The sequence below is a fragment of the Nipponia nippon genome, unplaced genomic scaffold (assembly GCF_047370975.1).
Source record: "Nipponia nippon isolate SJK-2023a ecotype South Korea unplaced genomic scaffold, ASM4737097v1 scaffold_3, whole genome shotgun sequence".
NCBI classification, from domain to species: domain Eukaryota; kingdom Metazoa; phylum Chordata; class Aves; order Pelecaniformes; family Threskiornithidae; genus Nipponia; species Nipponia nippon.
The window spans coordinates 124,442,662-124,467,159 of NW_028262347.1; the positions used below are offsets into that span (position 1 = coordinate 124,442,662).

At 38.9% G+C, this 24,498-nt stretch overlaps 1 protein-coding gene across 5 annotated transcripts; it reads left to right on the forward strand.

Moving 5' to 3' along the window:
- On the forward strand, positions 1-24,296 carry MKI67 (marker of proliferation Ki-67). Of its 5 annotated transcripts, none has more exons than XM_087767444.1 (17): positions 1-97; positions 1,459-1,572; positions 2,958-3,039; positions 3,121-3,236; positions 3,729-3,798; positions 4,720-4,798; positions 6,741-8,255; positions 8,583-8,821; positions 9,551-9,974; positions 12,083-12,198; positions 12,417-12,588; positions 12,677-12,811; positions 16,142-17,133; positions 18,295-18,370; positions 18,937-22,041; positions 22,884-22,945; positions 23,616-23,746. In XM_087767444.1, exons 2-16 carry the CDS (start codon positions 1,481-1,483, stop codon positions 22,922-22,924), a joined length of 7,254 nt encoding a protein of 2,417 aa, XP_087623570.1. In that variant the 5' UTR covers positions 1-97; positions 1,459-1,480; the 3' UTR covers positions 22,925-22,945; positions 23,616-23,746. The 5 variants fall into 5 exon arrangements, with proteins under 5 accessions (XP_087623570.1, XP_087623565.1, XP_087623568.1 ...); XM_087767440.1 differs by lacking the exon at positions 22,884-22,945 and adding an exon at positions 373-470 and having other exon boundaries at positions 55-97; positions 23,616-24,296; XM_087767439.1 differs by lacking the exon at positions 22,884-22,945 and having other exon boundaries at positions 23,616-24,296.
- Positions 24,297-24,498: the final 202 nt, after the last annotated feature.

Consider the following 24,498-nt stretch of genomic DNA (forward strand, 5'->3'; position numbering starts at 1 on the left):
GGAAGGCTCAGTCGGCGCCGCGCACTGACAGGAGGGGCCGGGCGGGCGGGGGGCCGCGCCGCTGCCGCCACATCGGCCCCGCAGCCGGCCGCCGGAGGTAGGAGGCCTCCGGGCCGCCGCTGCGCTCGGGGCTTCGTGGGGAGGAAGGGTGAGAGGGGGGGATCGGGCCGGGCGGACGCGGTTTTGGGGCTCCGGGCGCCGCGGGGAGGAGTTGGGCCGGGTTGCTCCCCTCGGTAGCCGTCTGCTTCTCGGCCAGCGGGAGCCGGGAAGCACCTGCCCTGGCCGCCCCGGTGGCTGTGGGTCACCCCGCTTGCAGGCGCGGCCGCAGAGAGCCTGGGCTCCTGACGGTGGCGTAAACTTCGGGTTCTGCAGCTCGTGTGGCGTTTTTTGCTTGTAAGAGTCGGTGGAAACTGCGAACAGGGCAGTTTGGGTGAGGAAAGCTGAAGACCGCCGTTTCCTGTAACGTACAGGTAAAGGCTTTTCTTAAGGGTGCTGTCAAGCTTGTCCTAGGGCGTGTTTTGTTTTGTTTTTTTCAACAAGTATTTTATCGTATGAAACTCGGCAAAAGAAGTTCAGAAGGGTCCCCCTTAACTACATTACATCCCTTGTTTTTAGCTTGCCGCTTTAAAACGTATAACACTTGTTAGCGCAGTTTATATTTGCTGTTTTGAGGGTTGCTTGTACTCTGTCGCACACTCCTATTTATACAGAAAAGGAATAGCGTATCTGGTTGTGCAAACGCTCTGGGGTTGGGGTTTTTTTTGCAAGTTAAACGCCGTTCCTTCTGCTTTCTCCCTACGTGCACGCTCGGGTGCCCTTGCCACCCTCAGTTGCTTCAGCAGCCTACCACGAGATCCTTGCAACCCCTAAACTTTCAGCCTTCTTTTCAGCTGTCTTCCTGCGAGTGCTCCTTCGTGGTAATGCCACCGTTTTATCTTGTTTCGGGAAACAGCTATAGTCCATTGGTCTCTGTTTACATTAAAAATCAAGCCTAAGAATTTCCACCTAGATAGGAGAACGTGTACTATCTAGATTTGGGTGAGGAGGAGCGACTGTTAACATGAAAATAGTTTTAAGTTGCTTATGGGATGAAATACAGTGCGTGTTGGCCCTGAATCTTTGCGAAGGCTCTGATGGGTAGCAAATCCCTATTGCATACGTCAAAGCAGTATAGCTGAGTTTACATGAACACGTGATGACTGCTCTTGCCACCCTGTATAAGCATCAGTTGTTCCAAATCTGTAGTGCCTTCAGCTTCCCGTGTGTGATTACAGTGGTTGCTTGGGGTAAATAGTTCCCAGTTTTCTACACAGGCAAGCACACGTAAATGGCACTGAGATCCTTCTGTACGTTGGAAAATGTCTCTTGAACAGAAGTAAAAAAAAATAATTACATTGATTTACTTTCATAAATATGTAAAGCATTATTTGGATGAGTAATTTTGATGTTCTCTTATAGGTAAGATTCCTTACATTTGAAGATGCCGCTCTTTGGGAATATTGTTGTAATTAAGCGGAATGGGACTGATGGGATTAGTTTTCCACTCACTGCAAGTTCTTGTTTATTTGGAAGGTGAGAATTAGTTGAGTACTTGCATACGTTGAAATAACATTATGGTATTTTTCATGCAGATTATGTCTTTTAATACTTATTTGCAAAAAAATGTTAGTTTATTTGTGACTCATGTTCAGGGGAGGGAAGGTAATATTGGACTAAGGTTAATTGTAAGACTAAAAAGCTGAACTTTTTTTTGTTTTGTTTTGTTTCCTTTCCTTGCCAGAACTACTTTTTTTTTTTTTTTTTTTAAAAAAAGTTGCTGGCCAACAGAAATCTGGGAAAGAGATTGAAAGTAATACACAGTTGACAAGCAAGTGATGGTATTCTTTTATCCAGAGGCAGTTTCCAGATAATTGGCTAGGGAAGAGAAGTGAGGTACATGGCTTGTATTTGACCATCTTCATTACATCAGTGCTCTTATCGATTTTTCTTTTCCTTGGTTCTCTAAAACCTCAGTAATGGAATACCTCAGCCAATATCTGGAATGAATATTAAAAATTAATAAGAACTTATACCCCCTTCTCTGATCTTGAAACTTGCTTTGACTTATACAGTTGAGTGGTGGTTGGTTTTGAGCTTGATCCAGCTATTTCGCATTAAAAGATAAAATTAGTATACCTGAAGACTATATGTGAAGACTTGACTAGATGACCTTACCATAAATAGGCTTCAAATAAAATGTTTTTACCTCTCTTAAACGAGGTCTGTTCAGCACTTTACTGACAGATAGATGTCTTAACTAATTATTCAGTCTGAAATCAGATTCCATAGTGAAAGTCTATGGGAGGCACTCCAGTGTCACTAATGCTGTTCTGTGGCTTCAGCAGAGCTGCCCAGGCAGGTGATACTTAATGGTACAAACGTTAATTTCTGCCCGCTACATCAGTGAGAGGTGTCAGGTACTTCTCTGAACAGTACCCCTGATATGAGAGCTATGTTTGCTGCCTAAGACCTACAGCATGACAAAAGCATTAGAGATTAGCTTAAAAAAAAAAAAAAAAAAAAAAAAAGAATTAAAAAGTCTGTACACTTAGAAACACAGCTTTCACTTACTAACAACTTTGAAGAAGGTAGAAGTGGCTATCTAGGTGAGACCAAGGGTCTGTCTACCTAATATTCTGTCTCTGAGAGTGATCAGTCACGAATGCCTAAGAGTGAGCTTAAGAGCACATGCTGGTATTTTCTAAAAATATTCTGCAAGTCTTGTGTGAGCTCCTGGGTTTTTTTGCCACAGCTGAAAGACATAGGTAGTTCGTTTTCTTCATGTTACCAAATTAAAGACAGTATCATGCCGCAGTACAATTATTAGCTGGAAAGTTGGGAAATCACCTAATTCTATAGCAGTCAGATTTTTCCGTCTTCTGTGTGTCTTAAAACTCAGATTGTATTTTCACCCACAGGAGAACAGAATGTGATATTCGCATCCAATTGCCTCAGGTCTCAAAAGAACATTGTAAAATTGAAGTAAATGAAAACAAGGAGGTAAGATATACATATTTTAGTGGCATATGCATTGCACCGTTGCATCTCATCAGGCTGCTGAAATGTTTGTTTTATTTTTAGGCAATATTGACTAATTTAAGTACAGTAAATCCTACGCAGCTGAATGGTGGTTGTTTTCAGCAACCTGTACCTCTGAAGCATGGAGATGTGTTAACTATTATTGATCGTTCTTTCAGGTAAGTGCCAGTGACAAACTGTTAATGCCTCGATCCTGGAATGTGCTCTGCAGGCAAACAATGCAGAGAGCTTTGTGGACACGGGCTCTTACTGCTGGATGAAGATACAGAAATGGCTGTAGATAAATGGGAAAAACTTAAATCTTCATCAGTTACCATCTTCAGACACGGAAGTTAGTCTAGTTTATCTCATTAGACCTTCTTCAGAAGGCAAGATTCCTTAAAGATTTTTTTTTAAAATTGCTTTTGTATTACGTTAAGCTAAACTAATAAAGATAGAGTTGTCTAGAGAGATCATTTTGATTTTGTTTCAAGGGTAGCCATTTTTGGGGGAAAATTTAGAAGTATTTTGATGTAGTTAAAGCCTTTAAAAGTGATGTGTGTCTATTGTTGGGAGTGGACAACGATTGCTAGGTCATGTATCTTAATAATGGGAATTTAGTCGTCAGCTATTTGACAAAAAACAGTTGTCTTTTTAAATATTTCTTCCAGGTTTGAATATCCTCTCCAAGCAACTCCAAGAAAGAGGCGTTCTAGATCTCCAAAAGATGAAACGCTGCAGGTAATTTTGTGGCCATAGACTTATTTATTACAAGTACATTGGTGTTAGTAGTGATACGGTATTCCATTTCCTTGTTCTCTTTTCTTATTAGGAATAATTTTTCAGCCATAGACTACCTTTCTGTTTGAAAATACAACTAAACTTCAGATAAATACTTTTTTTAAAAATTAATAATTTATTAATTTTAGACTTGTCAGTTTCTGGTAATAGATACTTCATAATCTGTGATGTTACTAATACAGATAAGCTATTAAAAATTAATCCTTAGCCTTTTTGAAGAGAGGATGGGATGCAGGAAATGCAGAGTATGGGCGTTGATTATCCTTGTGCTTTAAATGGGGAAGTTTGCCCTAGAGAATAAGCATTCTTTTTTTTTTTTTTTTTTTTTTTTTTCCCCAAGAGAATCTATTCTACATGCTAGTACACTAATGTATTGCTGGAATTTATAAATATCAAACTAAGCCTATCTTTTAATAATTTATTTTCATCAGTTTCTTTTTTTGTTCTCAGCAAAGTTTTCTCCCTTAAAAGGGATAGTGTTATTTGTGAGTACTGTACCTATTGAAAGATTTTTTTTTTTTTTAATGTTACAGTTCTCTTATTTAAATAAAAACCTTCCACTAGGTCTGGTGAGAAGGTGAGATTCAAATGTGCTTGCATATATTCTTATGTTACAGCTGCTTTTAGAACTAATGATTTCAATGATAAAACAAGACTTAAACTCTTACAGTGTAGGGCCTCAAATGTGCATTAGTTGATGTTCTTAAAGTTTGAAACATTCTAGGATTTCATTTGCATACTTTTAAGCCTGTTTAGTAAACAATGCATGTATTTTTCTAAATCTAGTGTTTTCCAATGTACAGTTGAAAGCTAAACTGTAAAATATTTGTTGCTCTGCTGTAATATTGTACAAATTTACAGGTTCTTCATGTTCAGCAGGTGGCAGAAGTGGAATTATTACGCAAGCAAACTTCAGGATCTAAAAGTCTTCATGCTTCAGGTTGGTACTTGTTTTACAGGGGGTTTGTTTTCTTCTTCCCCCTTAACTGCATTTATTCTTAGCATAAAGGGAAAAACAAGGTTGAAAAGAGCAAAAGAAAGGTATTTTAAGACTTTTCAATCTGAGTCCAATACACCTTGCTACGTCAGTGTACTATCTCACCATACTTAGATGCTGTGATTTACCAAAGCTAAGTCCTGCCAGGAGACATCAGTTTAATTGCATTCTGACAAATGGGCAGTAGCAGTTAGCCTGGAATTGGCACAACCCGTATATATGGCTTTAAGTGATTTGTGCAAATTCAGTTTATGAAGATTACAGCGAAGAAGAGAGCTCAGTACACCAGCTTTGCAAATGCAATACAAACGGCAGTGGAAACTGATACGTGAAACAAGTACCTATTACGTTTCACTTTTCAGTGGCATCGAACGAGTATAACGTGGCAAGTTCACCTTTGTGATTAAAATTTAACTTGCAGTTCTCTGCTGACCTAGAATACAGCTAGATCCCTTTTGAGCAAATATTGCATTATGTCATGTATTCTTTCCTAATAAGAAACTGAAACAGGTATAATTTTGGAGATATAGAGGAAGGGTTAATTTTCCTGATTGAAATAATAGTTTACAATACCTGTTTCATGTAGATCCAGTAAAAATCTTCTAGAGCTACTAAGTCTGGGTAGTTATAGGCCATGGACTGGTTAAATGCCAGGACTTCACCTTCCCATCCTTCTTGTCTTAAGTAGTGCTACTTTCATGGGAAGATACAAGGTTTCTTAGATGGAGGCTGTTTATCTACAGACAGGTTTGATTTTCGTGACAAATGTTTGTTCCAGTGCAAAAAACCCAGGCCGTTTCAAAGTGTTGCATTCCAGTGGGTTGTTGTGAGCGCATCTGTATTCACAGGATTTGGGTGATGGGTTCCCCCACACTGTCCTATGGCGCAACAGTCTTTGCTTCATTGTTCTATCAACTTTAAGGGAACAACTTGTCAGCTCAGTAAAAAAAATACTGATGTACTTGTCTGCAGTTGGGTAAAAGCTTTCATGGAAAGATCTAATTTCCTGTTCTTTCCCATGTTTCTCTTTTCCCCTTTCCCAGAAGATAATTGACAGGCTTTTCCTTGTATGTCAGAGTCTCTGCCTTCATCTTTACATGGGTTATTTCCCATCACAATTAAGAAAAGTCAACATGTATGAGCACTTGTTTCGGCAGGCGTTCATACTGACATAAAGCAGTGTTGAGAAATAGAGCTTGTAGATGTATGGATGCACACGAGGTCTCAGCTTTTTGCCTTAAAAAGGCGCCTCTTACCGGATGAACTCTGTTAGCTCACATATTCCCCTTGCTCATGGAAACACGAAGTGAAGCACGCGGCCTCAGGCTGCCTTGGATGCAGTTCCAGATTGCAGCGGAGTGGCAGCACGCGGGCGGTCACTTGCTGTGTCTCATCTGGGAAGTGGCAGCTCTGCTTTATTGCCTGGCCTTACCCTAGAGAAGCATTGCCACGGTTCAAGCAGTACAGCACCTGTGTAAACGCAGGACAAAAACCAGACTGAGTTGTGGTAAGCCGATCTAAATGGTGGCTTAATTCTGTGCTCATAGATTTGTCTTGTGGCAGCCCTGAAAGATGTATATGAGCCATTGATTCCGACAAAAACAAAAGCGTGAAATACCAAGTGCCTTACCTGAATATAAGTTCCAGATTATAACTTAAAGTTTCCGTTAAACATTGAGATACTAATTCTTCTATTACAAGATAAATTGTTATTGTTAACAGAGCTTTATTTATAGTACTGTATCCTGGACCCTGGTTGACTGTCTTGGGAGTGGAAAGGAAGGAATTTTTATCTGTATGGAACTCATATTTGTAGTTCTGCAATTTTTAAGTAACTCTGCATCTGTATTACTTTTTGCTTTGCTTTGTTTTGCTTACTTTGTAGATAATGCTGAGTGTGAAGAAAAAAATGACAATAAAAATAAACAAAGTACAGAGAAAAATATTTCCAAACCTTTCCCCATCAAACTACAAACACCCAAATCTTCGCACAGAATACATCTATCTAATAAAAAGCAAAATGAAATGTCTCCCTTTAGTAAACTCTATGAAACGCTGAAATGTGAGATTAAAGTGAAAAAACCTCTGCAAGAGGGAAATGTATCTCAACAAGCTGCAAAAGAAGATGGTAAGAGCGTTCTGCTAGAACCAAGTGCTCGAATTTCATCATCGAGTTGTGTTTATGATCTGGGAAGCCTGACTAAAGAAAAAGAAATAGGCAGAAGTGAAGATATTGAAGAATGTAAAATAAAAATAAAGCAAGAAGTAATCAGTTCGGAATGTAACCCGATCTCAGCTGTAGGAAGTGCTACCAAGAGGAGCTCTACCAAAAGTCCTCGAACTTCTGTTTCAAAGGAGATGTCAAGAGATACTGGTAAAAGAAGTCACTTGCAGGATCATAAGGAACTAGGTACAGCAGGCGGATCTAAAGGTACTGAAGTTACAACCAAACCCAGTAAGGAGAATGATGGAAATGCAGCGTTTTCACTGAAGCCGTGCTCTATAGAATGCTTGGATTATGCAGATGAAACGAAAATATACAGCTCTGCAATAGCAGTAGATAAACTGGCGCAAACAACTAACACGACAAACGTTTCTGAAGTAGATAAATATGTTCTGTGTACACCAACGCCCAGAAGGAAGAGTCCCCGCTCTCAGTTCGTATCGCCTACCAAAGAAACTAGCGGGATGAATCCTGTAAATACTGATACTCCAACAACTCGACGACGTGTGTCATTGAAATGTAAGTCTCTTTCAGAAGTTTCAGCTGAAACTCAAAGGGAAGATTCAGCGTGCAGAAACGGTAGCCCCAAACAACTGTCTTTGGCAGAAAATGAATGCTTAAAGCAAAGACGAAATAGTAAGCAACATACACCAGGAAAACCGGTAAAAGAAGAAGTGCTGAAAGAAATTGGTGATCAGGCAAACTTTGTGAACTCAAAAGAGGGACACTCGGAAACTCCTGCCTCTCTTTCTAATTCCAAGAGTCCCAGAAGAAATAACAGGCAAAGTACAGAATTATCAAATAAAAGTGTCCTTTCAGAGACGCTGGCTTCAGAAGAGTTGACGTCAGATCTGGCATCTCCTGCTGGTCAGAAATCTGACTCTGGAAGGAAAAGGGGTAGGCCAAGGACCTCTGGACTGCTAACTGAAAATGCATTGGAGACAAATGCCGTTCAAGAGCATCACGGTAAGACTAGAGACAGAAAAGACAGTGGGACTAACGAAGAGCTGGCCACGGAGGGGGATCATCAGAAACAAGAGTTGGAAGGTGCCAGTGTTACAAGACCTCGCAGATTGTCATTGAAGAGAAGGTCTTCTGGAAGTGCTGCTGTACTGAAAGACGATGAGGCTGTGTCAGAAATGCATATTTCTGGCCTGTTGGCTGGAGAAGAATCAGGTAAGTGTGTTTAATCCCCTGTCTCGTTTTTGTATTTGAGCAATTCTCGTAGCGTTTTTATGAGAATTCTTCCACTTACATAAAACGCGGAGCTTATTCCTGACATATTAGTTCTAAAATATTTATCATGTAGTCATATTTGACCGTAAAACCACACAATAATATGTATAAAAGTTTACTCAATTGTATCTATTTCTCTTTAAGTTAAGTGACCTTCTGATATATTTCCAACTTTAAAATGCATGTGTAAGCACTGTTTTCTATGCTGGTTAAAATGTTGACTTGGATTTTTAGATATATGAAAATATTTTCAATTGTTATTTTTAGGCAAGACAAAAAGGATATCTCAGAAGAAGAAAAGTGGTGATTTGTTACTTCAGCCTTTAGGAAAAAGAAAGAGAGTGTCTTTTGGTGGTCATCTAAGTCCAGAACTTTTTGATAAAAGTTTGCCTCCCAACTCGCCCCTTAAAAGAGGTGCGATTCCTGCGAGGCTGAGCTTACCATTTGGAAACTCACCACGTGCGGTTCTGAAAAAGGCTCAGGGACTGAAGCACTTTGCAGTCCAGGTAAATGTTACAACTAATCAAGTTGCTGAGACAATTGATGGGAACAGAATTTATAAATTCTAAGACTTCTGAAACTTAATTAAAAATTAGTAGTAAACCTTGTTAGGTGTATGTTGGGAAGTAGAAATTTTAATTGCAAGTTAAGATGGTATTTGAAATTAGCAAATATTAATTGGCATTTTTTAACTTCTCCATTGTAGGAAAGGGCTCAGCTTTACCCTTTATATCTACCTGTCTTTATACAGGAGGTGTGTTTTTATTCACCTCACACACTATTGCTCGTTCTCATGCATGTGCGGGAGTATTTTTCTGTATGTTTGTGCTTAGCAGCAGTGTCTACAAGCTCCAGTTTACCATAAATAACAGAAAACAGTAGTTTGTTGGCAGACTGTGCAAGCTACTGCCACCTGGTTTGGCTAGAAGTTTGAAAACACTTGCTGTTGGTTTAAACTAGTTAAAATGTGTGTAGTGTACTTGATGTGAACAAAACTTTTGAATAAAGTAGAATAACTCAGTTAATTTATTCAATTGAATTTGCATGTGTCTTTTGAGACTTTTGAAATTTAAAACTTGTTACAAGTTTGTTTTCAGGGAATAACATTTAAGGGTTTTTCAAACGATCTGGTGATATTTTATACTATTGTATTTACTTGTCAGAGATGGAGATGAGCGTTTGTAGTTCAGCTACGCGCAGTAACATTTTATCTTTATGTATTTTTTTTCTACCAGGAACTTTCTGAACATTTGCAGAAGGAAAAAATGTCACCAAAAAACTTGCCGACTCAGAAGTCCCCAGCTGCCTCATCCCCTGCCTCTGGGAAGGCAGCACCTAAATTTACTTTAGGCTCTCCAGCACCTTACACAAAAGGACGTTTCTCTGTTTCTCTCATCACGACATCGTTGCCAATCGCAGAAGAGAAGGATACTGTTGCAGAAGACATAAATACAAAGCAGAAAAATGGTGCCCGAGTGAAAACACCTAAATCTCCTCACGTTAACCGAGATTGTAAAACCCTTTTAACAGCTACGCCTGACAAATCAGCCAGAAGTGCACAACTTGCTTTGAAGGTCACTCCCATGAAGAGAAGAAGTGGGGCCGTAGCAGCTATCAATGCAAAAAGAAGAAGCGGTGCCTCTAGTGCCAATTTACTAGGTTTGTTTCAGCAGTTCATTTTTAATATTAATTTTAATGCCTTAAAATACAGGAACAAAACTGAAGTAGGCCTATTGTTTCGTTATGCAGAGGCCACCAAATGATTGGCGTATCTTCTGACGGTTGTTGGACTTGTTGGAAACAACTGGGAATTGCAAAGCATTACATTGTCTTGTATTCATAAAGCAAATTACTAAAGCATATATAAAATTGTGTTCAGAACATAAATCTTAATGTTCAGAAGTTGACAAATGGTAGAATTAAGGTTCTCTTTGCAAGGTTAGTTGCAATAGTGATCCTTCAGATTCAAGTAGTAGTGAACTAAATCAAATTATGTCAATTACATCAATTTTGATTTGAAAATGTGCACTTCATAGCAATCTAGCTTCAGTTTGTTGTCTTTATGCTTTTTTTGTACGCAGTTCAAAATCTTTGTCCATGGACTGGACTGCATTTAACTGTTGACAGTGGTATATAACAGATATAATTAAAAAATAGGATGATAACTAGGTGTTAATTTGAATATTTTGAAGTTGAACATTTGAATTTGACTGTTGAACACTGGTTTGAAATAGTTTTGAGAGCACTGGAAACATGATAGGGGAGCTCTGGTTCTTGACATTTTAGTCTTTGAAGAAACTTACAGATAAGGTGTCTTTGTCATCTGTTTTTGTAAACAGATGTTAAATCGATTTGACTCTTTCAAAGTCAAATTTAAAGTTTCCTACCAACACCCCTATTCGCCAAGGAATTTTTATTTCTCTTTATGTCTCCATTTTTTTGTAGTGTCATTTTAAAATTTTGAACAACGTACTGTATACAATGTCCCAATGATGTTCTCATCATCGTTATTATTAGGCGATGAGATAAAATCACAGGCCTTCACAATACTTCCTGCTTATACAGCTGAAAGTGGTATTAGTCTTTTAGCAAAGTAAGCTGGGTTCTTTTTTCAGTGCCTTTTGTTGTTCCATTTATTTTAATAGCACCAGAGTACTTCACAAACATTAATGACATACCATTTTTCACCACCTCTCTGTAATGTGTAAGTGGTTTTTAATGTGAGTGCATCAGTTTTTTCTGCAATATGAAAAGAACATCACAGTTCTTAAAAATTTTGGATGTCTAATTTGTATCCAAAACAAATGTCTTTGTGTTTCCAGTGCTTTTTCAGATAATTTCCTGCATGCTTGGCATTTTTCTACGTATCCTGAACATCCCGGCAATGACAGCTTTTGAAAGTTCTTTTTATTTACAGACTTTTGCCAACTTACATGGCAATTCTGAGAAAAAAATAATATCATCCTTCAGGAACAGCATCCCCCTTTTTATCTCTACTTAAAAAAATAATAATTTCTTTTATATGATCCCTGTCTTCTCATAGCTTATTTGTGAAGTAAATGAGGCAGATGTCCTACCAACTGACAGCTTCATTTATTACACAGCTGCACTAATTCCCTGATTCCTCTGCTGTGTACAGAATGATGCTGTGATAAAGGTAACCTTGCTTTGGGAATGTTCAGAGTATGTTATAAGGAGAAGGTGATAGAAGAAAAATTATGGCAAGTGCGTGTAGATCTAAATGCAGTAAGCAGTATAAATAAACAATTTCCTGACTACGGCATTCCTTGGGAAGGTGGTGAAAGAAAAGCTGGATATGTTTCACTTAGAAGCCGTTTGTCTGATGTTAAATCTCAAGTCCCACCAGGGAAAAGTTCAGGTATAATAGTGAATGAGATTGAAAGGCTCGTGGCAAGTTTCTATTGGAAAAAAGTATTTCCTTACAAAAAGTGAGGATGGAATTGGGTCAGTGTTCCGTTCTAGGATCTAACATCTATTTGCCGCTGTATGAAGATTTTGTTGTTGCTGCTGTTTTGTGGAAATGGCCATCCTGGGTACGTGGAGACTTTATTAAACTTCAGCTGAAATTAGATCTTCCAGTTGAAAGCGTTTCACAGAGCGCTTTGGTAGAGGTGGTGTCAGATGATGCAACCACCACTTTCCTATGCCCGACTGCAGCAAATCCATTGGAATCATAAAGAAATAATTGTGAACTTGCATTTATTACACCTGAGAATGAAAGTGGTTATTTCTCTTTTGCTTCCTAGTTGCAAAATCTTGGGCAGAAGTGGTAAAATTAGGTGTTGCAAGACCACAGTCAAAAACTGTTAAAAAAAGTGTCCAAAAAGGAAGATCCCTAAAGAAGAAAACCCAATTACCAAAGGTATTCTTTTCCTTTTTTTCCATGTTTCTTCTATTTGTTTTTGCATAACCACAAAACAACTTGTTAGGTATTTTCCTACAGAAGATGGAAGCTTATTTTTAGTATGATGTTAAATGGATGTTGATGTCTTTGCCACAGCGTGTAAGAAATATAGATTTTATACAAAAGGAATCTTTGTTTAGTAACTTCCCCCCCCTCCCTTTCTTTCCCTTCTGCAGACTCCAGAAAGAAAAATAAAAGGTCATTTTAGTACAGGTCATGCAGAGTCACCTGCTACAATAGTGGTAGGTAGAGCTTATTCCACCACAGTCAGAACGGCTGGACAGGTCCCTAAAGTGGTAAAAAATCCTATCTTGAAGCTAAACATGAACATGGACGAAAGCTTCACAGGTAAGTTTTTAAAATCTGTTGTTCACTCTGCCAACTCTGTACTACTTTTGTCAAAACATATGCTCATTTCTCTGAATATAATTTATAGGAATGACTGAAATGTTTCAAACTCCAGAAAATAAGAGTGGAAAAGCATTACCTTTGGCCACTGTTGAGAAGACTGATTTTACGCCAACATGTACCGCAGTGGAAATTTCTGAATTGCACACTCCTGAAGAATCTGGTATGTTTGTTATTTGGAAAGAAAGAAAATGTTTAGGTATATTTAGGGGTAGTGGTGGGTCTGCTACTTGAGACAGTGGGTAGTCTCAGCCTGGGCAGACTTGATGTATTGAGATGAAGCATCTGGCAACCCATAAAAGGAACCATTGATTTTTATCGTGTATTAAAAGACATTTTTGTAGTTCCAGTTAATTTTTGAGTAGGTGTTATTTTCTTATTCATTCTATTTGGTATGAAATTTCAAAATGTTGAAGTATTGTTTCAGGCAAATCTTCTGCTGAAGCATGGCGTTTTCTTAATCAGTTGTCTGTGGATACATCTAAATCCAGTTTCATGGCAGGGAGAGGTTATTGTGTAATCTTGCAGAAAAAGTCTATTTAAATTTTTTTTAAAAAAGTGTCAGGTTAGAAAGATTTGTATTAAGACACTACTTTGTTGTGCATCTTTTGCTAGTAACCTTGCATACCAGTCATTGTGTCCCTGTATAACTCAGAATTCTTGAAATTAAAAGTCTGTTTTCTTGAGAATTTAGCAAAACTGAGCATCTACTGAAACACCAAGAAAAATCAAGAATAAATCCTCCAGTATTTAAAACAATAGTTGAAATGCATTTTGCTTTATTTCAGATGTTGTGGAAGGTAGGCTTAGGTATAACAAACCTTGTTAGTAACTTCAGGAAGGAGTCCAGTAACAAGTGTTTTCTTTGAAAAGAAGAACTAGTAGAGTGATCTTTTATCCTGTTATTTAGTGCTTTCCTTAAATCGGTGGGCAAGCAAGCCCTTAATCTCAGATTCTATACACATCGATCCTTTTGTATGGCACGAATGCTTTAGTTTTGTAATTTAGGGAACATGTATTGAAAAAACTAGTTTATTTCTTAATCATGCTGGACCAGGAATTTGGAAGGACTTGAACGTTTTATGATTAGGACTTGACAGGATAGGAACTACAAAGGCAAGTTATTGCTAGATCCTACAAGCCTTGGTTAAAAACTGACACCAGTAGATGTATGTACTTTATTTCGAGTTTGAAGATGAGGGTTCTGCTTTTAAAATGAACAGAGAGAGTTTTAAGATTGAGATTATAGCTGCAGTTAAGTATAAGGGACTCCTAGAGTTATCTTGTTCCTCCAGCCTGCAGAACTCTTACTTGGTACTGGCCTGCAGGTAGAGACTCGTTAACTGCAACTCCCTGAGTCTGATCATCCAACCAGTTCTTTATTCAACCAGTTGCCCGTTCATCTTGCCTGTGATGTTCTTTTTGGATACCAAAATATTGTGGGAGACGGTGTTGAAAACCTTGTTAAAGTCACATTATATAATAGCTACTGCTCTCTTTTCATCCACAAATCTGTTTGGGTTTTCTTTTGGTTGTTTTTTTTTATTGTAGAAGGTAATTGGATTGGTCAGGTATGATTTTTCTCGGATAAATTGATGCTGACTGTTCCAAATCACCCTGTTCTTCCTGTGCCCAGAAGCATGTTTCAAGAGGACCTGCTCCACTATTTTTCCAGGGACCAAAGCAAGGCTAGCCTTTCAATATTCAGGGCTTGGGTTTGAATTTATTATTCCAGCAATAGCATTTCTGGCATTATATGTTTGATCTAAATTGTGCTTCAGGAAGAAAATATAACTTCCTCTAAAATCTTCTATGAGTTGTTCTGACCAGACTTTTGTCCATTACCTTTTCTTTGTTTCAGTTCTTTTTTACTAGTGGGAGGAATGATGGCTATTTCTATTGAGAAACAGCATGGTTATGCTTGTTCTAATGCTCATGCTTAACGCGCTAGGAAATAGTGAAGGAAAATAAAGAGCTGGCACTAAACGGCCAGAGAAAGTCGCTTCACTTTTTCCCAAGCTTTCCTCTTGATTATCCTTTTCTGCTATGCATAATGAGCAGGACACAAAAGAATCCAAGAACTCCAAAAGTCAGTGCCTCTGCAGGGACCATAATGAATATTTGTGAAAAGTGTCTTTCCAAGTACAGGCTGCATACAAACTGAGTGTAGCTGGCTGATGTTATTGCCGGACCTCTCTCCATTATTTTTTGATGGTCCTGGGGGTCTGGAGAGGTCACAGTCGTCTGGAAGCTGGCAAATGTCCCAATTTTCAAGATGGGAAAGAAGGAAGACCCTGGTAATTAGAGGCCTGTCAGTCTCGCTTCAGTGCATGGTAAAATGATGGAGAAGGTTATTCTGGGAGTTACTGAAAAACACTTAAGAGACAACACAGTCATGGGTCGTAGCCAGCACAGGTTGATGAGGGGAATGTCCTGCTTAACCAACTTCCTTTCCTTTTATGATAAGGTCATCCATGTAGGTGACCAGGAGAAGCCAGTAGAGGTGGTGGTTTTTGGATTTTAGCAAAGGTTTTGATACTGTCTCTCACAGCATCCTTCTGGATAAAATGTCCAGCGCACAGCTAGACAAGTCCATAGTCCGTTGGGTGAGCAGCTGGCTGCTGGGTCAGGCTCAAAGAGTTACAGTAAATGGGGTTACATCAGGCTGGCAGCCAGTCACCAGTGGGGTCCCTGAGGGCTCAGTTTTAGGGCCAGTGCTCTTTGATGTTTTTATAAGTGATCTGGACACAGGAATTGAATGTACATTAAGTAAGTTTGCCGATGATACTAAACTAGAAGGAGCTGTGGACTCCTTTGAGGGTAGAGAAGCTTTACAGAGAGATCTGGATAGAGTAGAGAGCTGGGCAATTGCCAAACATACAGAATTTGACAAGAGCAAGTGCTGGATTCTCCACCTGGGATGGGGTTATCCTGGTTATACATACAAATTGCAGGACAAGAGGCTGGAGAGCAGCCCCGTGGAAAGAGATCTGGGGGTTTGGGTTGATGGCAAATTGAATGTGAGTCAGCAGTGTCCCCTGGCAGCCAAAGGGGCCAACTGTGTCCTCAGGTGCATCAAGCACAGTACAGCGAGCCGGTCGAGGGAGGTGATTGTCCCCCTCTACACTGCACTGGTGTGGCCCCACCTCAAGTCCTGTGTGCAGTTTTGAGCACCTCAGTGTAAGAAGGACATCAAATTATTAGAGTGTCTAATAGGTCTTGAGGGCAAGATTTATGAGGAGCGTCTGAAGTCACTTGTCTTGTTCAGCTTGGAGAAGAGAAGGCTGAGGGAGGGACCTCATCGCAGCCTGCACCTTCCTCAAGAGGGGCAGTGGAGGAGGTGCTGATGTCAGTTGTTGATGCACATTTTGGGGTTTTGGTTTGTAGAAGGCTCCGGCTGTTTGAATCCATTTTACTTAGTTATACAACAATTAGAATGCTTGGACTTTCTGCGTAATTCTTTTTCCAAATCACATAAATCTACTTCTTTCAGGAGAGATGATGGTGTCACCGTTAAATAGTTCAGCTGCTTCAGAACAGAAACAAGATAGTCCAGGAATTTGTCACTTACTGAGAGAGAAGGAATCTCTAAAGTCTATGTTTGATGCAATATCCACAAAAACTCCTGAAAAAAGAAAAACTGTGCTGGAAGAAAATATTAGTGTGGATAGTTTGTCAAGAATTCCAGAAAAACAAGCATCTCGGGTGGAATCGGGAAGTAAAAGGAGGACTCCAAAGCAGAAGTTGGAGCCAGCTGAGGTCATGTCAGGCATCAAGCAGAAAAAGATTGAAAGATCGCGGAAGACACCAGTGCAAAAAGGGGAAGCAGTAAAAGATGTGGCAGGTGTCACTTTAATCAAGAAAGCTCCAAAGCTGAAATATCAGCCAGTAGAAGACATGATTGGAGTCAGCCGTATTTTCAAGACACCAAAGGAAAAAGTTGAACCCATAGAAGATACGTTTGGTGTTAGTAGACTAGTGAAGACTCCGAGAGAGAAGTATCAACCAGTTGATGATGCGTTTGGTGTTAGTAGACTAGTGAAGACTCCGAGAGAGAAGTATCAACCAGTTGATGATGCGTTTGGTGTTAGTAGACTAGTGAAGACTCCGAGAGAGAAGTATCAACCAGTTGATGATGCGTTTGGTATTAGTAGACTAGTGAAGACTCCGAGAGAGAAGTATCAACCAGTTGATGATGCGTTTGGTATTAGTAGACTAGTGAAGACTCCGAGAGAGAAGTATCAACCAGTTGATGATGCGTTTGGTATTAGTAGACTAGTGAAGACTCCGAGAGAGAAGTATCAACCAGTTGATGATGCGTTTGGTATTAGTAGACTAGTGAAGACTCCGAGAGAGAAGTATCAACCAGTTGATGATTTTGTGGGTCTGCAAAGGCTTATGGCAGAACCCAGGCAGAAATGTTCTGATTCTGAAGTGGACTATGTTGGAGTTACGGAAATGTTTGATATACCGGAGGAAATTAAGGTAAAATACTTTCTTTAGCTTTTGAAAGGGATGTATTTAGATTTTGAAGCCTGTGGTTGAAATGAATTCTTAGGCCTCCTGGTATGATATTGTGTATGTTACAGGACTTGAAATATGTCCTGCCCATAACCTGTGGAGGAAAAGATACCTTCTAGAAAAGCACCTCATGTTGATTTGAAAACTGTAAAGATGGCAATCTTTTGTCCTTGGTAGCTTTGTCCAGGTGAATGCCCCCCCTACTAGAAGACATAGCTTATTACAAATTTGAATCTGAGCACTTTTTTTTTCTGGTCATTTGTTCCTGTTATGTTTAAAGCACCCTTTAAATTGCTTACAAACTAATCAAATTCTTTCTCAGCCTTCCTTTTCATAAGCAAGGCATATGGTTGGGTTTTTTGTTTTCTACAGCTGCTTCATACCCTATAGATTAAACTTTAAGTTCACTTTTTCTTTGCACATCCAAAAGTGTTGAGCATTTGACAAAACGGGTTACCATGTCATCAGCTGATTGCTCACTGTGCCCCTAAGTCTTTCCTTCATTGCTTCCTGAATGGATGCCTATTTTATGGAGATAGCTTTGTCACTGTACATTTGCCTGTGTTAATATGTATTATCTTTGAAGGAACCCAGTCTAAGTAGTTACTGAGGTAGGTCTGGCTTACCATTCTGACCTTATAATTCACAGCTTCATCACTCTTGTCATTTGTGAATTTTATTAGTATTGATTTTTATGTTCATTCCTGGATCCATAGATAAAATATCGAGTATCACTGGGCTTAGTGCTCATCAGTGTAGAACTACAATAAAACACCACAAAATACTCAAATGATTCAGTTTCAATACCCCAAATTCCTTTTGAGCACTCATGTAAACACTTTTCAGACAATTTAATTAATACTTTTTTAACTTTATGCAGTGTTTGTTATCTTTCACTTTAAAAATGCTACGCTAGCTCAGATGGCAAGTATTAAGTTTGATATATTTGTGTGCTAATATCAGATATATGGATGCGGTTACAAAACTAAGTTGATTTCATTTTTAGAGAAAAGTATTTGACAAGACTTTTTTCAACTATTACTTTACATTAAATTTGTATTGGTTGGCTCCATTATTTCTTGTCCTGTCAGACAAGCATTTACTGGTTATTGTTTATTCCCTTAGGTCAGATCAGTAAATGTTATGGGTTCTAAGCAGGAAGATACTGCACCTCTTTGTGCTAATTCCAGTCATAAATATGGTAAGTACAAATACTTTTGCTTTAGCTGGAGGAATAATGAATACACAAGGTAATATATGTTATTATGAAGTTTTAGCATATGTTTTAAAAATTCAAAAATATACAGTGCGAAGCATGCATAGCTCATGGAATTTGTGCAGTCATCCCTAAAGAACACCAGGTGCTGGAATTCTATTGGTGTTAGAAGTAACGGTGTAGTAATTTGTTGGTGTGGTCATGTTGGCATCTCCAAACGTACCAGTGTAAAAAACCTGATGTTAAGGTCTCCACTTAAAATTATCTTTCTTTGCAAAGACTTTCAAAAAGGTAGTTTAAACCTATGAATGCTCCCTACCAAATAAACCAGACATCTTTGGTCAGAAGCCTGGCCTTTAATCTAGGAGTTGGTTAAAATATTTAGTTATTTAAAAAAATAAGAATATTAAGTGTGATTTGTTTGAGCAAGATGACTCTGTTAGGAAAATCAAAACTCCCAGATACTTTGATCAGGCATAGTAATGTGTAACTTTTGTTTGTGTTCTCTTCTATGTAAAAACTTTGAATGGGGGGAAAAAAACCTGTTTTAGAAGACAAAGGAAGTATTTCACAAGATGAAGATTCTCAACAGAAGGAATCAACTAGTGAAGACCAGTCCACCCAGAGACCAGCAAGGGGCAGATCGCAGAAGACAGTACATCCTGCTTCTGCAAAGCAGTGTGAAAAGGATTTGAATTTAAAAGAATTGCAAGGTCTGGGAAAAAAGAGCGCCCAAGAGGAGATGGGAGAGATCAGTACTTCATCTTCAGTAGCTAAAAATGAAGGAAGAGGAAGGAGAACAAAGCGTTGCATGCAAGAAGAAATCGTTTCAGAGCACCCTGATCAGGAAAAAGTTGAAACTGTTTCGTTTGTGGAACCACGTGCAGCTACTCCAAGACCAGGAAGAGGTAAAAGGAAAGAACCGAAGGAGTTAAAACACCCAAGTGAGAATCTTGAGTCCTGTGGCAGAGATCCTTCAGTGCTACGAAAAGAACTTGCAAATATGAAACAGACTTTGCAGGAGTATGGCATCAATGACATCTTAGAAACCGAAGATGTTCCAACCATAAAGAGAGTAAGTGTATCTAGTAGCATGCAAAATGAAAATTGTCAACTGCAAACAGGTTTAAAAAAACCTGAAAACAAATCTAATGAAGGTGGTGTAGAAGACAGTGAAGAAATGCTTCTGTCACCTGGGAAGAGGTCTAGAGGAGTAAAAAAAGTAGAAAACACAGAACCACTGATTCCACCTAAAAGAGGAAGAAGAGCTAGAAATGACCGAGTTACACAAGCTTCTTCAGAGGACCTTCATGGGACAACAAGGAAGCTTCGCAAAGACTCATCAGCAAAGATGATACAAAGAGATGAACAGACTTCTGGCAAAGACACAGAGACTGCCACAGCAGAAGAGTCTGAAAATGGAACTAAACTTGAAATAAAGACAACAGAGAAAGGAATTAAGTCTTTAAGAAGTGCTAGAAAGCACTCAGCTGAAATAAAAGCAGACATTGGTGGGATCGCACGTGAAAATATACAAAACATTCAGAAAACCGAGGAAACTTCAGCTGAAACTGATACTGAAACACAATCACACACAAAAAATGAGATTAAAGAATTTCAGGGAGATGAAACAGAAAATGCTCAGGAAAATACAACAGAGGCATCTCAAAGATTAAAAGCAGAGTCACTTTCTGGAGAGGCAAACAAAATACCGGTTACTGCTCTGAACTTGGAAGCAAACAGAAGCGCAGTACGAGAAACAAACAGAACTAGAAACAGGAGAGGCAAAAATGACTCTTTGGAGAAAAAGACTGATGAACTTGCCAAAGATGTAACCAACCTAGAACTAATTACTCCCAAATTTAAGTCAGAAACAGAAATGGACGAATCTTCTCTCAAAAATTCTTTGAGCTCTCTTTGTGTCAAGAATACATGCCAAGTCACGGAGGACCAGAACAACCCAGCTGGCGCATCAGTACCTGCTGCAAACAGTGACAGTCTTGCTCATAGCCGTCAAAAGTGGACAAGAAATGAACAGGGAATATTTAAACCAAAGCAAACTGAAATCCTGCAAAAGAATCGAGCACAAGACAATGGAACTGCACGTAGAAGAGGCAGAGGTAGACAAGTTAATTTTGAACTTGAAGAAGCCAGTTCCAAAGTGGTTGGAGGAAAAAGGAGTTTACCTGAGGATGGCAAAGGAATGACTTACGAAGATGGTCAACGTGAGACTTCAGAAAATCCTTCTTCACAAGTAAGGAGGAGCAGAAGAAAGCAAGCTGATTGCATGCCACAAATAGCTTGTTCTACCTTTATGGAAAAACAAACATTAATTGCAGATCATAGTAAAGATGAAGCTTTTGTAAAGGAGCAAGATTCAGCTTTGGAAGCTACTCCCTCTTCAACAGAAGACAATCCACTGAGACGAGGGAAAAGACGAGAGGTTGCTGCAGCATCACAGGCATCCCGATCTATTTCTATCAGAAAAAGACGTGGGTTGCTAGAAGGTGATGATAAAAAGATGACTGTGAAAGAAGATCAAAATCCAGCTTTGGGAAATAAAACTTTGCAGGCAAAAGCAAATGCATCAGCAAGGGACAAAAGGAAAAAGATTGATCTAGCAGCAGAGGCAAAAAGTTCATCTTCTCTCTGGAGAAAACGTGGCTTGTCAGAAACTGATGATAAAGAGGAGAGTACTAATGAAGAACAAAATATGCCTTTGGAAACAGTGTCCTGTGTAAAAGAGAAGCCATTAGGAAGGGGCAGAAGGAAAGAAACGGCTCCGGCATCACGCACGACTAATTACATTTCTCTTAGAGGAAGACGCGGTTTGCCAGCAGATAATGGTAGAGAAGAAGCTCCTAAAGAAGATCAAAGTGTTCCATTAGAAACTTTTGATTCACCTGTAAAGGAAAATCAAGTGAGAAAAGGCAGAAGGAAAGGAATTGCCCCCTTGTTAGAAGCCACAAGGTCTACTTCTCTTCAGGGAAAACAGGGTTTATCGAAAGAAAGTGGTAGAAAGAATAATTATGGGGAAGCAAAAAAGCTGATTTTGGAAAATTCTACTTCCCAAGGAGAAATGGATCTTTCAAAAGGGAACTCGAGGCAAACAGTCACTTCACTGGCTGTTAGTTCCACCTCACTTCAAGGTTTGCCAGAAGACAGTAAGAACAAAACTCCTGAAGAACAACAGAGTATACTTTTGGAGGTAGCTCCATCTGCAAAAGAAAATCCATCAAGAGTGGGCAGAAAGAAAACAATTTCTTCCAAATCTGAAGCAACTAGTTCCACTTTAATCAAGGAAGAACCTGGCTTGCCCAAAGATAGACGTCAAAAGAGGATTCTTAAAGAAGGTGAAGATACATCTCTAGAAAATAATTCATCTCAGGAAAAAACAAGGCAATTGAGGAATAAAAGGAAAAAGGTAGAATTCACATCAGAGGCAGCTACTTCTAGCTGTAAAAACGGCGACTTGCCAGAAAATGGTAAAACTTCGGAAACTCAAAATGTGTGTTTGACATCCGCTGGTTCTGAAAAAAATAATAAATCTGGAAAAGGAAAAGAGGTTAACCCTGTACAACAGGCAACTTCCACTTCTCGCAGAAGAAAATGTCAGTTGCCAGCAGATGACTTAGCATCCAAAAAATTAAAATCAGGTGAGGCAAGAATTTACTTTCTATTTTCGAAGTATAGCTAAGTTATTTATAGATATAACAATAATGTGTACAAAATTCTAGTATTACTGTGGGCTGCCATGCTCTAATGTAGATAGAGAGTAGGTCTTCAATATAGCAAGAAGACTTAAGTAAATATGGTCTATGTTATCTTACATAAATATATCTATCTATCTATCTATCTATATAACAAGATGTTTTTTCTAAGTAGAAGGGATCGGGTTTATGGGATATGACATGCATTCTTCCCCTGTTTGGGGTGTTCAAATGTCTTTGTGCTCTTCTATAGTACATTCTCTCTCAATCCATAACAACAAATTGTAGTTTAGAGTACAGCAACTAACTTACATGCAGAAGAAGGTGGTAATGATAGAACATGATGATAACGTGTTCGTAGTACTCATTGTTCATCTCGTTTTCTCCTAAGTACCATCTAAGCACCTGCTTTTATATCTCTAGGTTTTGGAGGACCTTTACTAGTCATCAGCTGTGTTTTTGAAGTTGATGCTAGAAGGGCTTGAAGCTCTATTTGAGCTAAAAAGACAGCAAAAGTTCCATGCGTGTCCCATTTCCTCCTTTACTGTTTTGCTTTCCCCAAGCCACCAGAACTCTTGCTGCAGGCATCTAAAATATTCCCTGCAATTTTCAGCTTGATGCAATGTAACTTAAAAACTACCGTGATGCAATTAGAAAATATTATGAAACAAATGTATGTGAATGGAAATAACAATGAATCTTTAAAGCTACATATGGAGGAATTTCCTACCAAATTGTGTTAAAAACCTTACTGTGATTTGACCATGCCTTTGTTTCATTTCTCTTAGGCTCTTTCCCCTTTCTGGTGCATGTGCTTATCCTCATATAACATGCACATCTATTTTGCCAGGTATCTGTCTTTGTTTATTGAGTTTTCTTTTGTTTCCCTTTACACACTTGCTAGTTCCTGCCTCCTGATACTGTTACACGTACTTGCCAAATGGTCGATCTCTTCTGGTGCTTTACTACCTGCCTGGATTTTCTCTTCCATGGAGGTCATCTTTCCCTGCATGGATTTTAGTGATGGTTTCTATGTCTGGTGCTTGGGTTGATGCTTATCTCTTGGAGCAGCTTAACTTTTCTGTGTAATCTGGATACTTACATGGGTGTCTAGTCTTTTCTTTACAGTTAAAAGCCTGACTTTCCAGCTTTATCTGGACCATAAAACAGTTACTGTATATTCATTTTTGCAGGATTTTTCTTCGGTGTTGGATATGTTTTAGTTTTACGTATCGGTAGAAGGAATTTTAGCTAAAATGGCAGCTAATTGGTTTTGGTGCTCTCATTAATGTTAACCTACTTTCAGAAATAGCTGTAAGTCCTCAGGGATCTACCTTAAAGGATATTGGATGTGCAGAAGTATGGGGTTTGCAGCTGGTTTGTTGAATTCATAGATGTAATCTTTGGAATGTAGTCATTAGGGATGTTTCCTTTAAAAACAATGTAACTGAAGATTGAATTTGGTAGAAAATGTTTGATTTATGGTATAAATTTACAGTTAACTTTTTGTGTACAAATAGAGAATGATGAAAACCGATCGCTACAAAAAGGAAGAATAAACAAAGCTAAAGAAGAACTTGGTGAAGAGGACGTAAGGGTTACTCGGACTGCTGGAGGAACGGACAGGAAGACAAGATCAAGCACAAGAACAAGTGCAAGAACAAGAAAACAGTCTTAACAGTCACGGAACCAGTTTTTAAATCAATTCAGTAATTGAAATTGCAGGTTTTTAATGTGAATTGATTTGCACTCAGATTGTAAGCTCAGATTTTGTAAAGCAATCGCTGAATTATGATATTATCAAAATATATTTCTTAGCTGTTTACAGATACAGCTTAGATACCTGTTTTAATAGATGTGTCTGTGTGCAGTGGTTCTTAAACCATGGGGTGCTTGTGCAAAACGGCAAACATAAAAATGAATCTCTCTGTAACAGTATTTATCCCCGTCTTTCTGTTGATCAGTACAGCAGTCAGGAAGCCATATTGCTTTACTGCCAGTTTAATTGTAAGCTATTCTCTGCTTAAATTTTCATGTGCTTAAGTCTTATTTTTCATTACAGTCCTGTAAATATTCTTCAAAAAACTAGAGATGTATTAGAAGAACTATTATGCTGAAATTTTGATAATTTTTTAAAAGAAACCTTAAGTTCATTGTACTGAGAAGTCCAGATTTGTAAGACATTAAATTTGTAAACAATTTGGGACCCGTGTGTTTTGTGTTCTTAAGAAAAGCTAAGAATGTGCAATTACTAGAAGCATATTTCCAAGATCCATCCTTGTTAGCCACCTGGCACGTTTCGGAGAGCGTACCAGGGGTCTTCTGCAGCGCAGGCACCGCTCTTGTAAACGCGGCCCCTCCGTGCAGCGCTGCCATGCGTCGGTGAGCGTGGGCAAGAGAGGC

Excerpts from the sequence above, each read along its gene's own strand:
- MKI67 (XM_087767439.1), top strand. The coding sequence starts at position 1,481 with ATGCCGCTCTTTGGGAATATTGTTGTAATTAAGCGGAATGGGACTGAT. Across the intron at positions 12,199-12,416 it reads AGAAAACCCAATTACCAAAG|ACTCCAGAAAGAAAAATAAA; the intron begins GTATTCTTTTCC and ends TCCCTTCTGCAG. Across the intron at positions 12,812-16,141 it reads GCACACTCCTGAAGAATCTG|GAGAGATGATGGTGTCACCG; the intron begins GTATGTTTGTTA and ends TACTTCTTTCAG.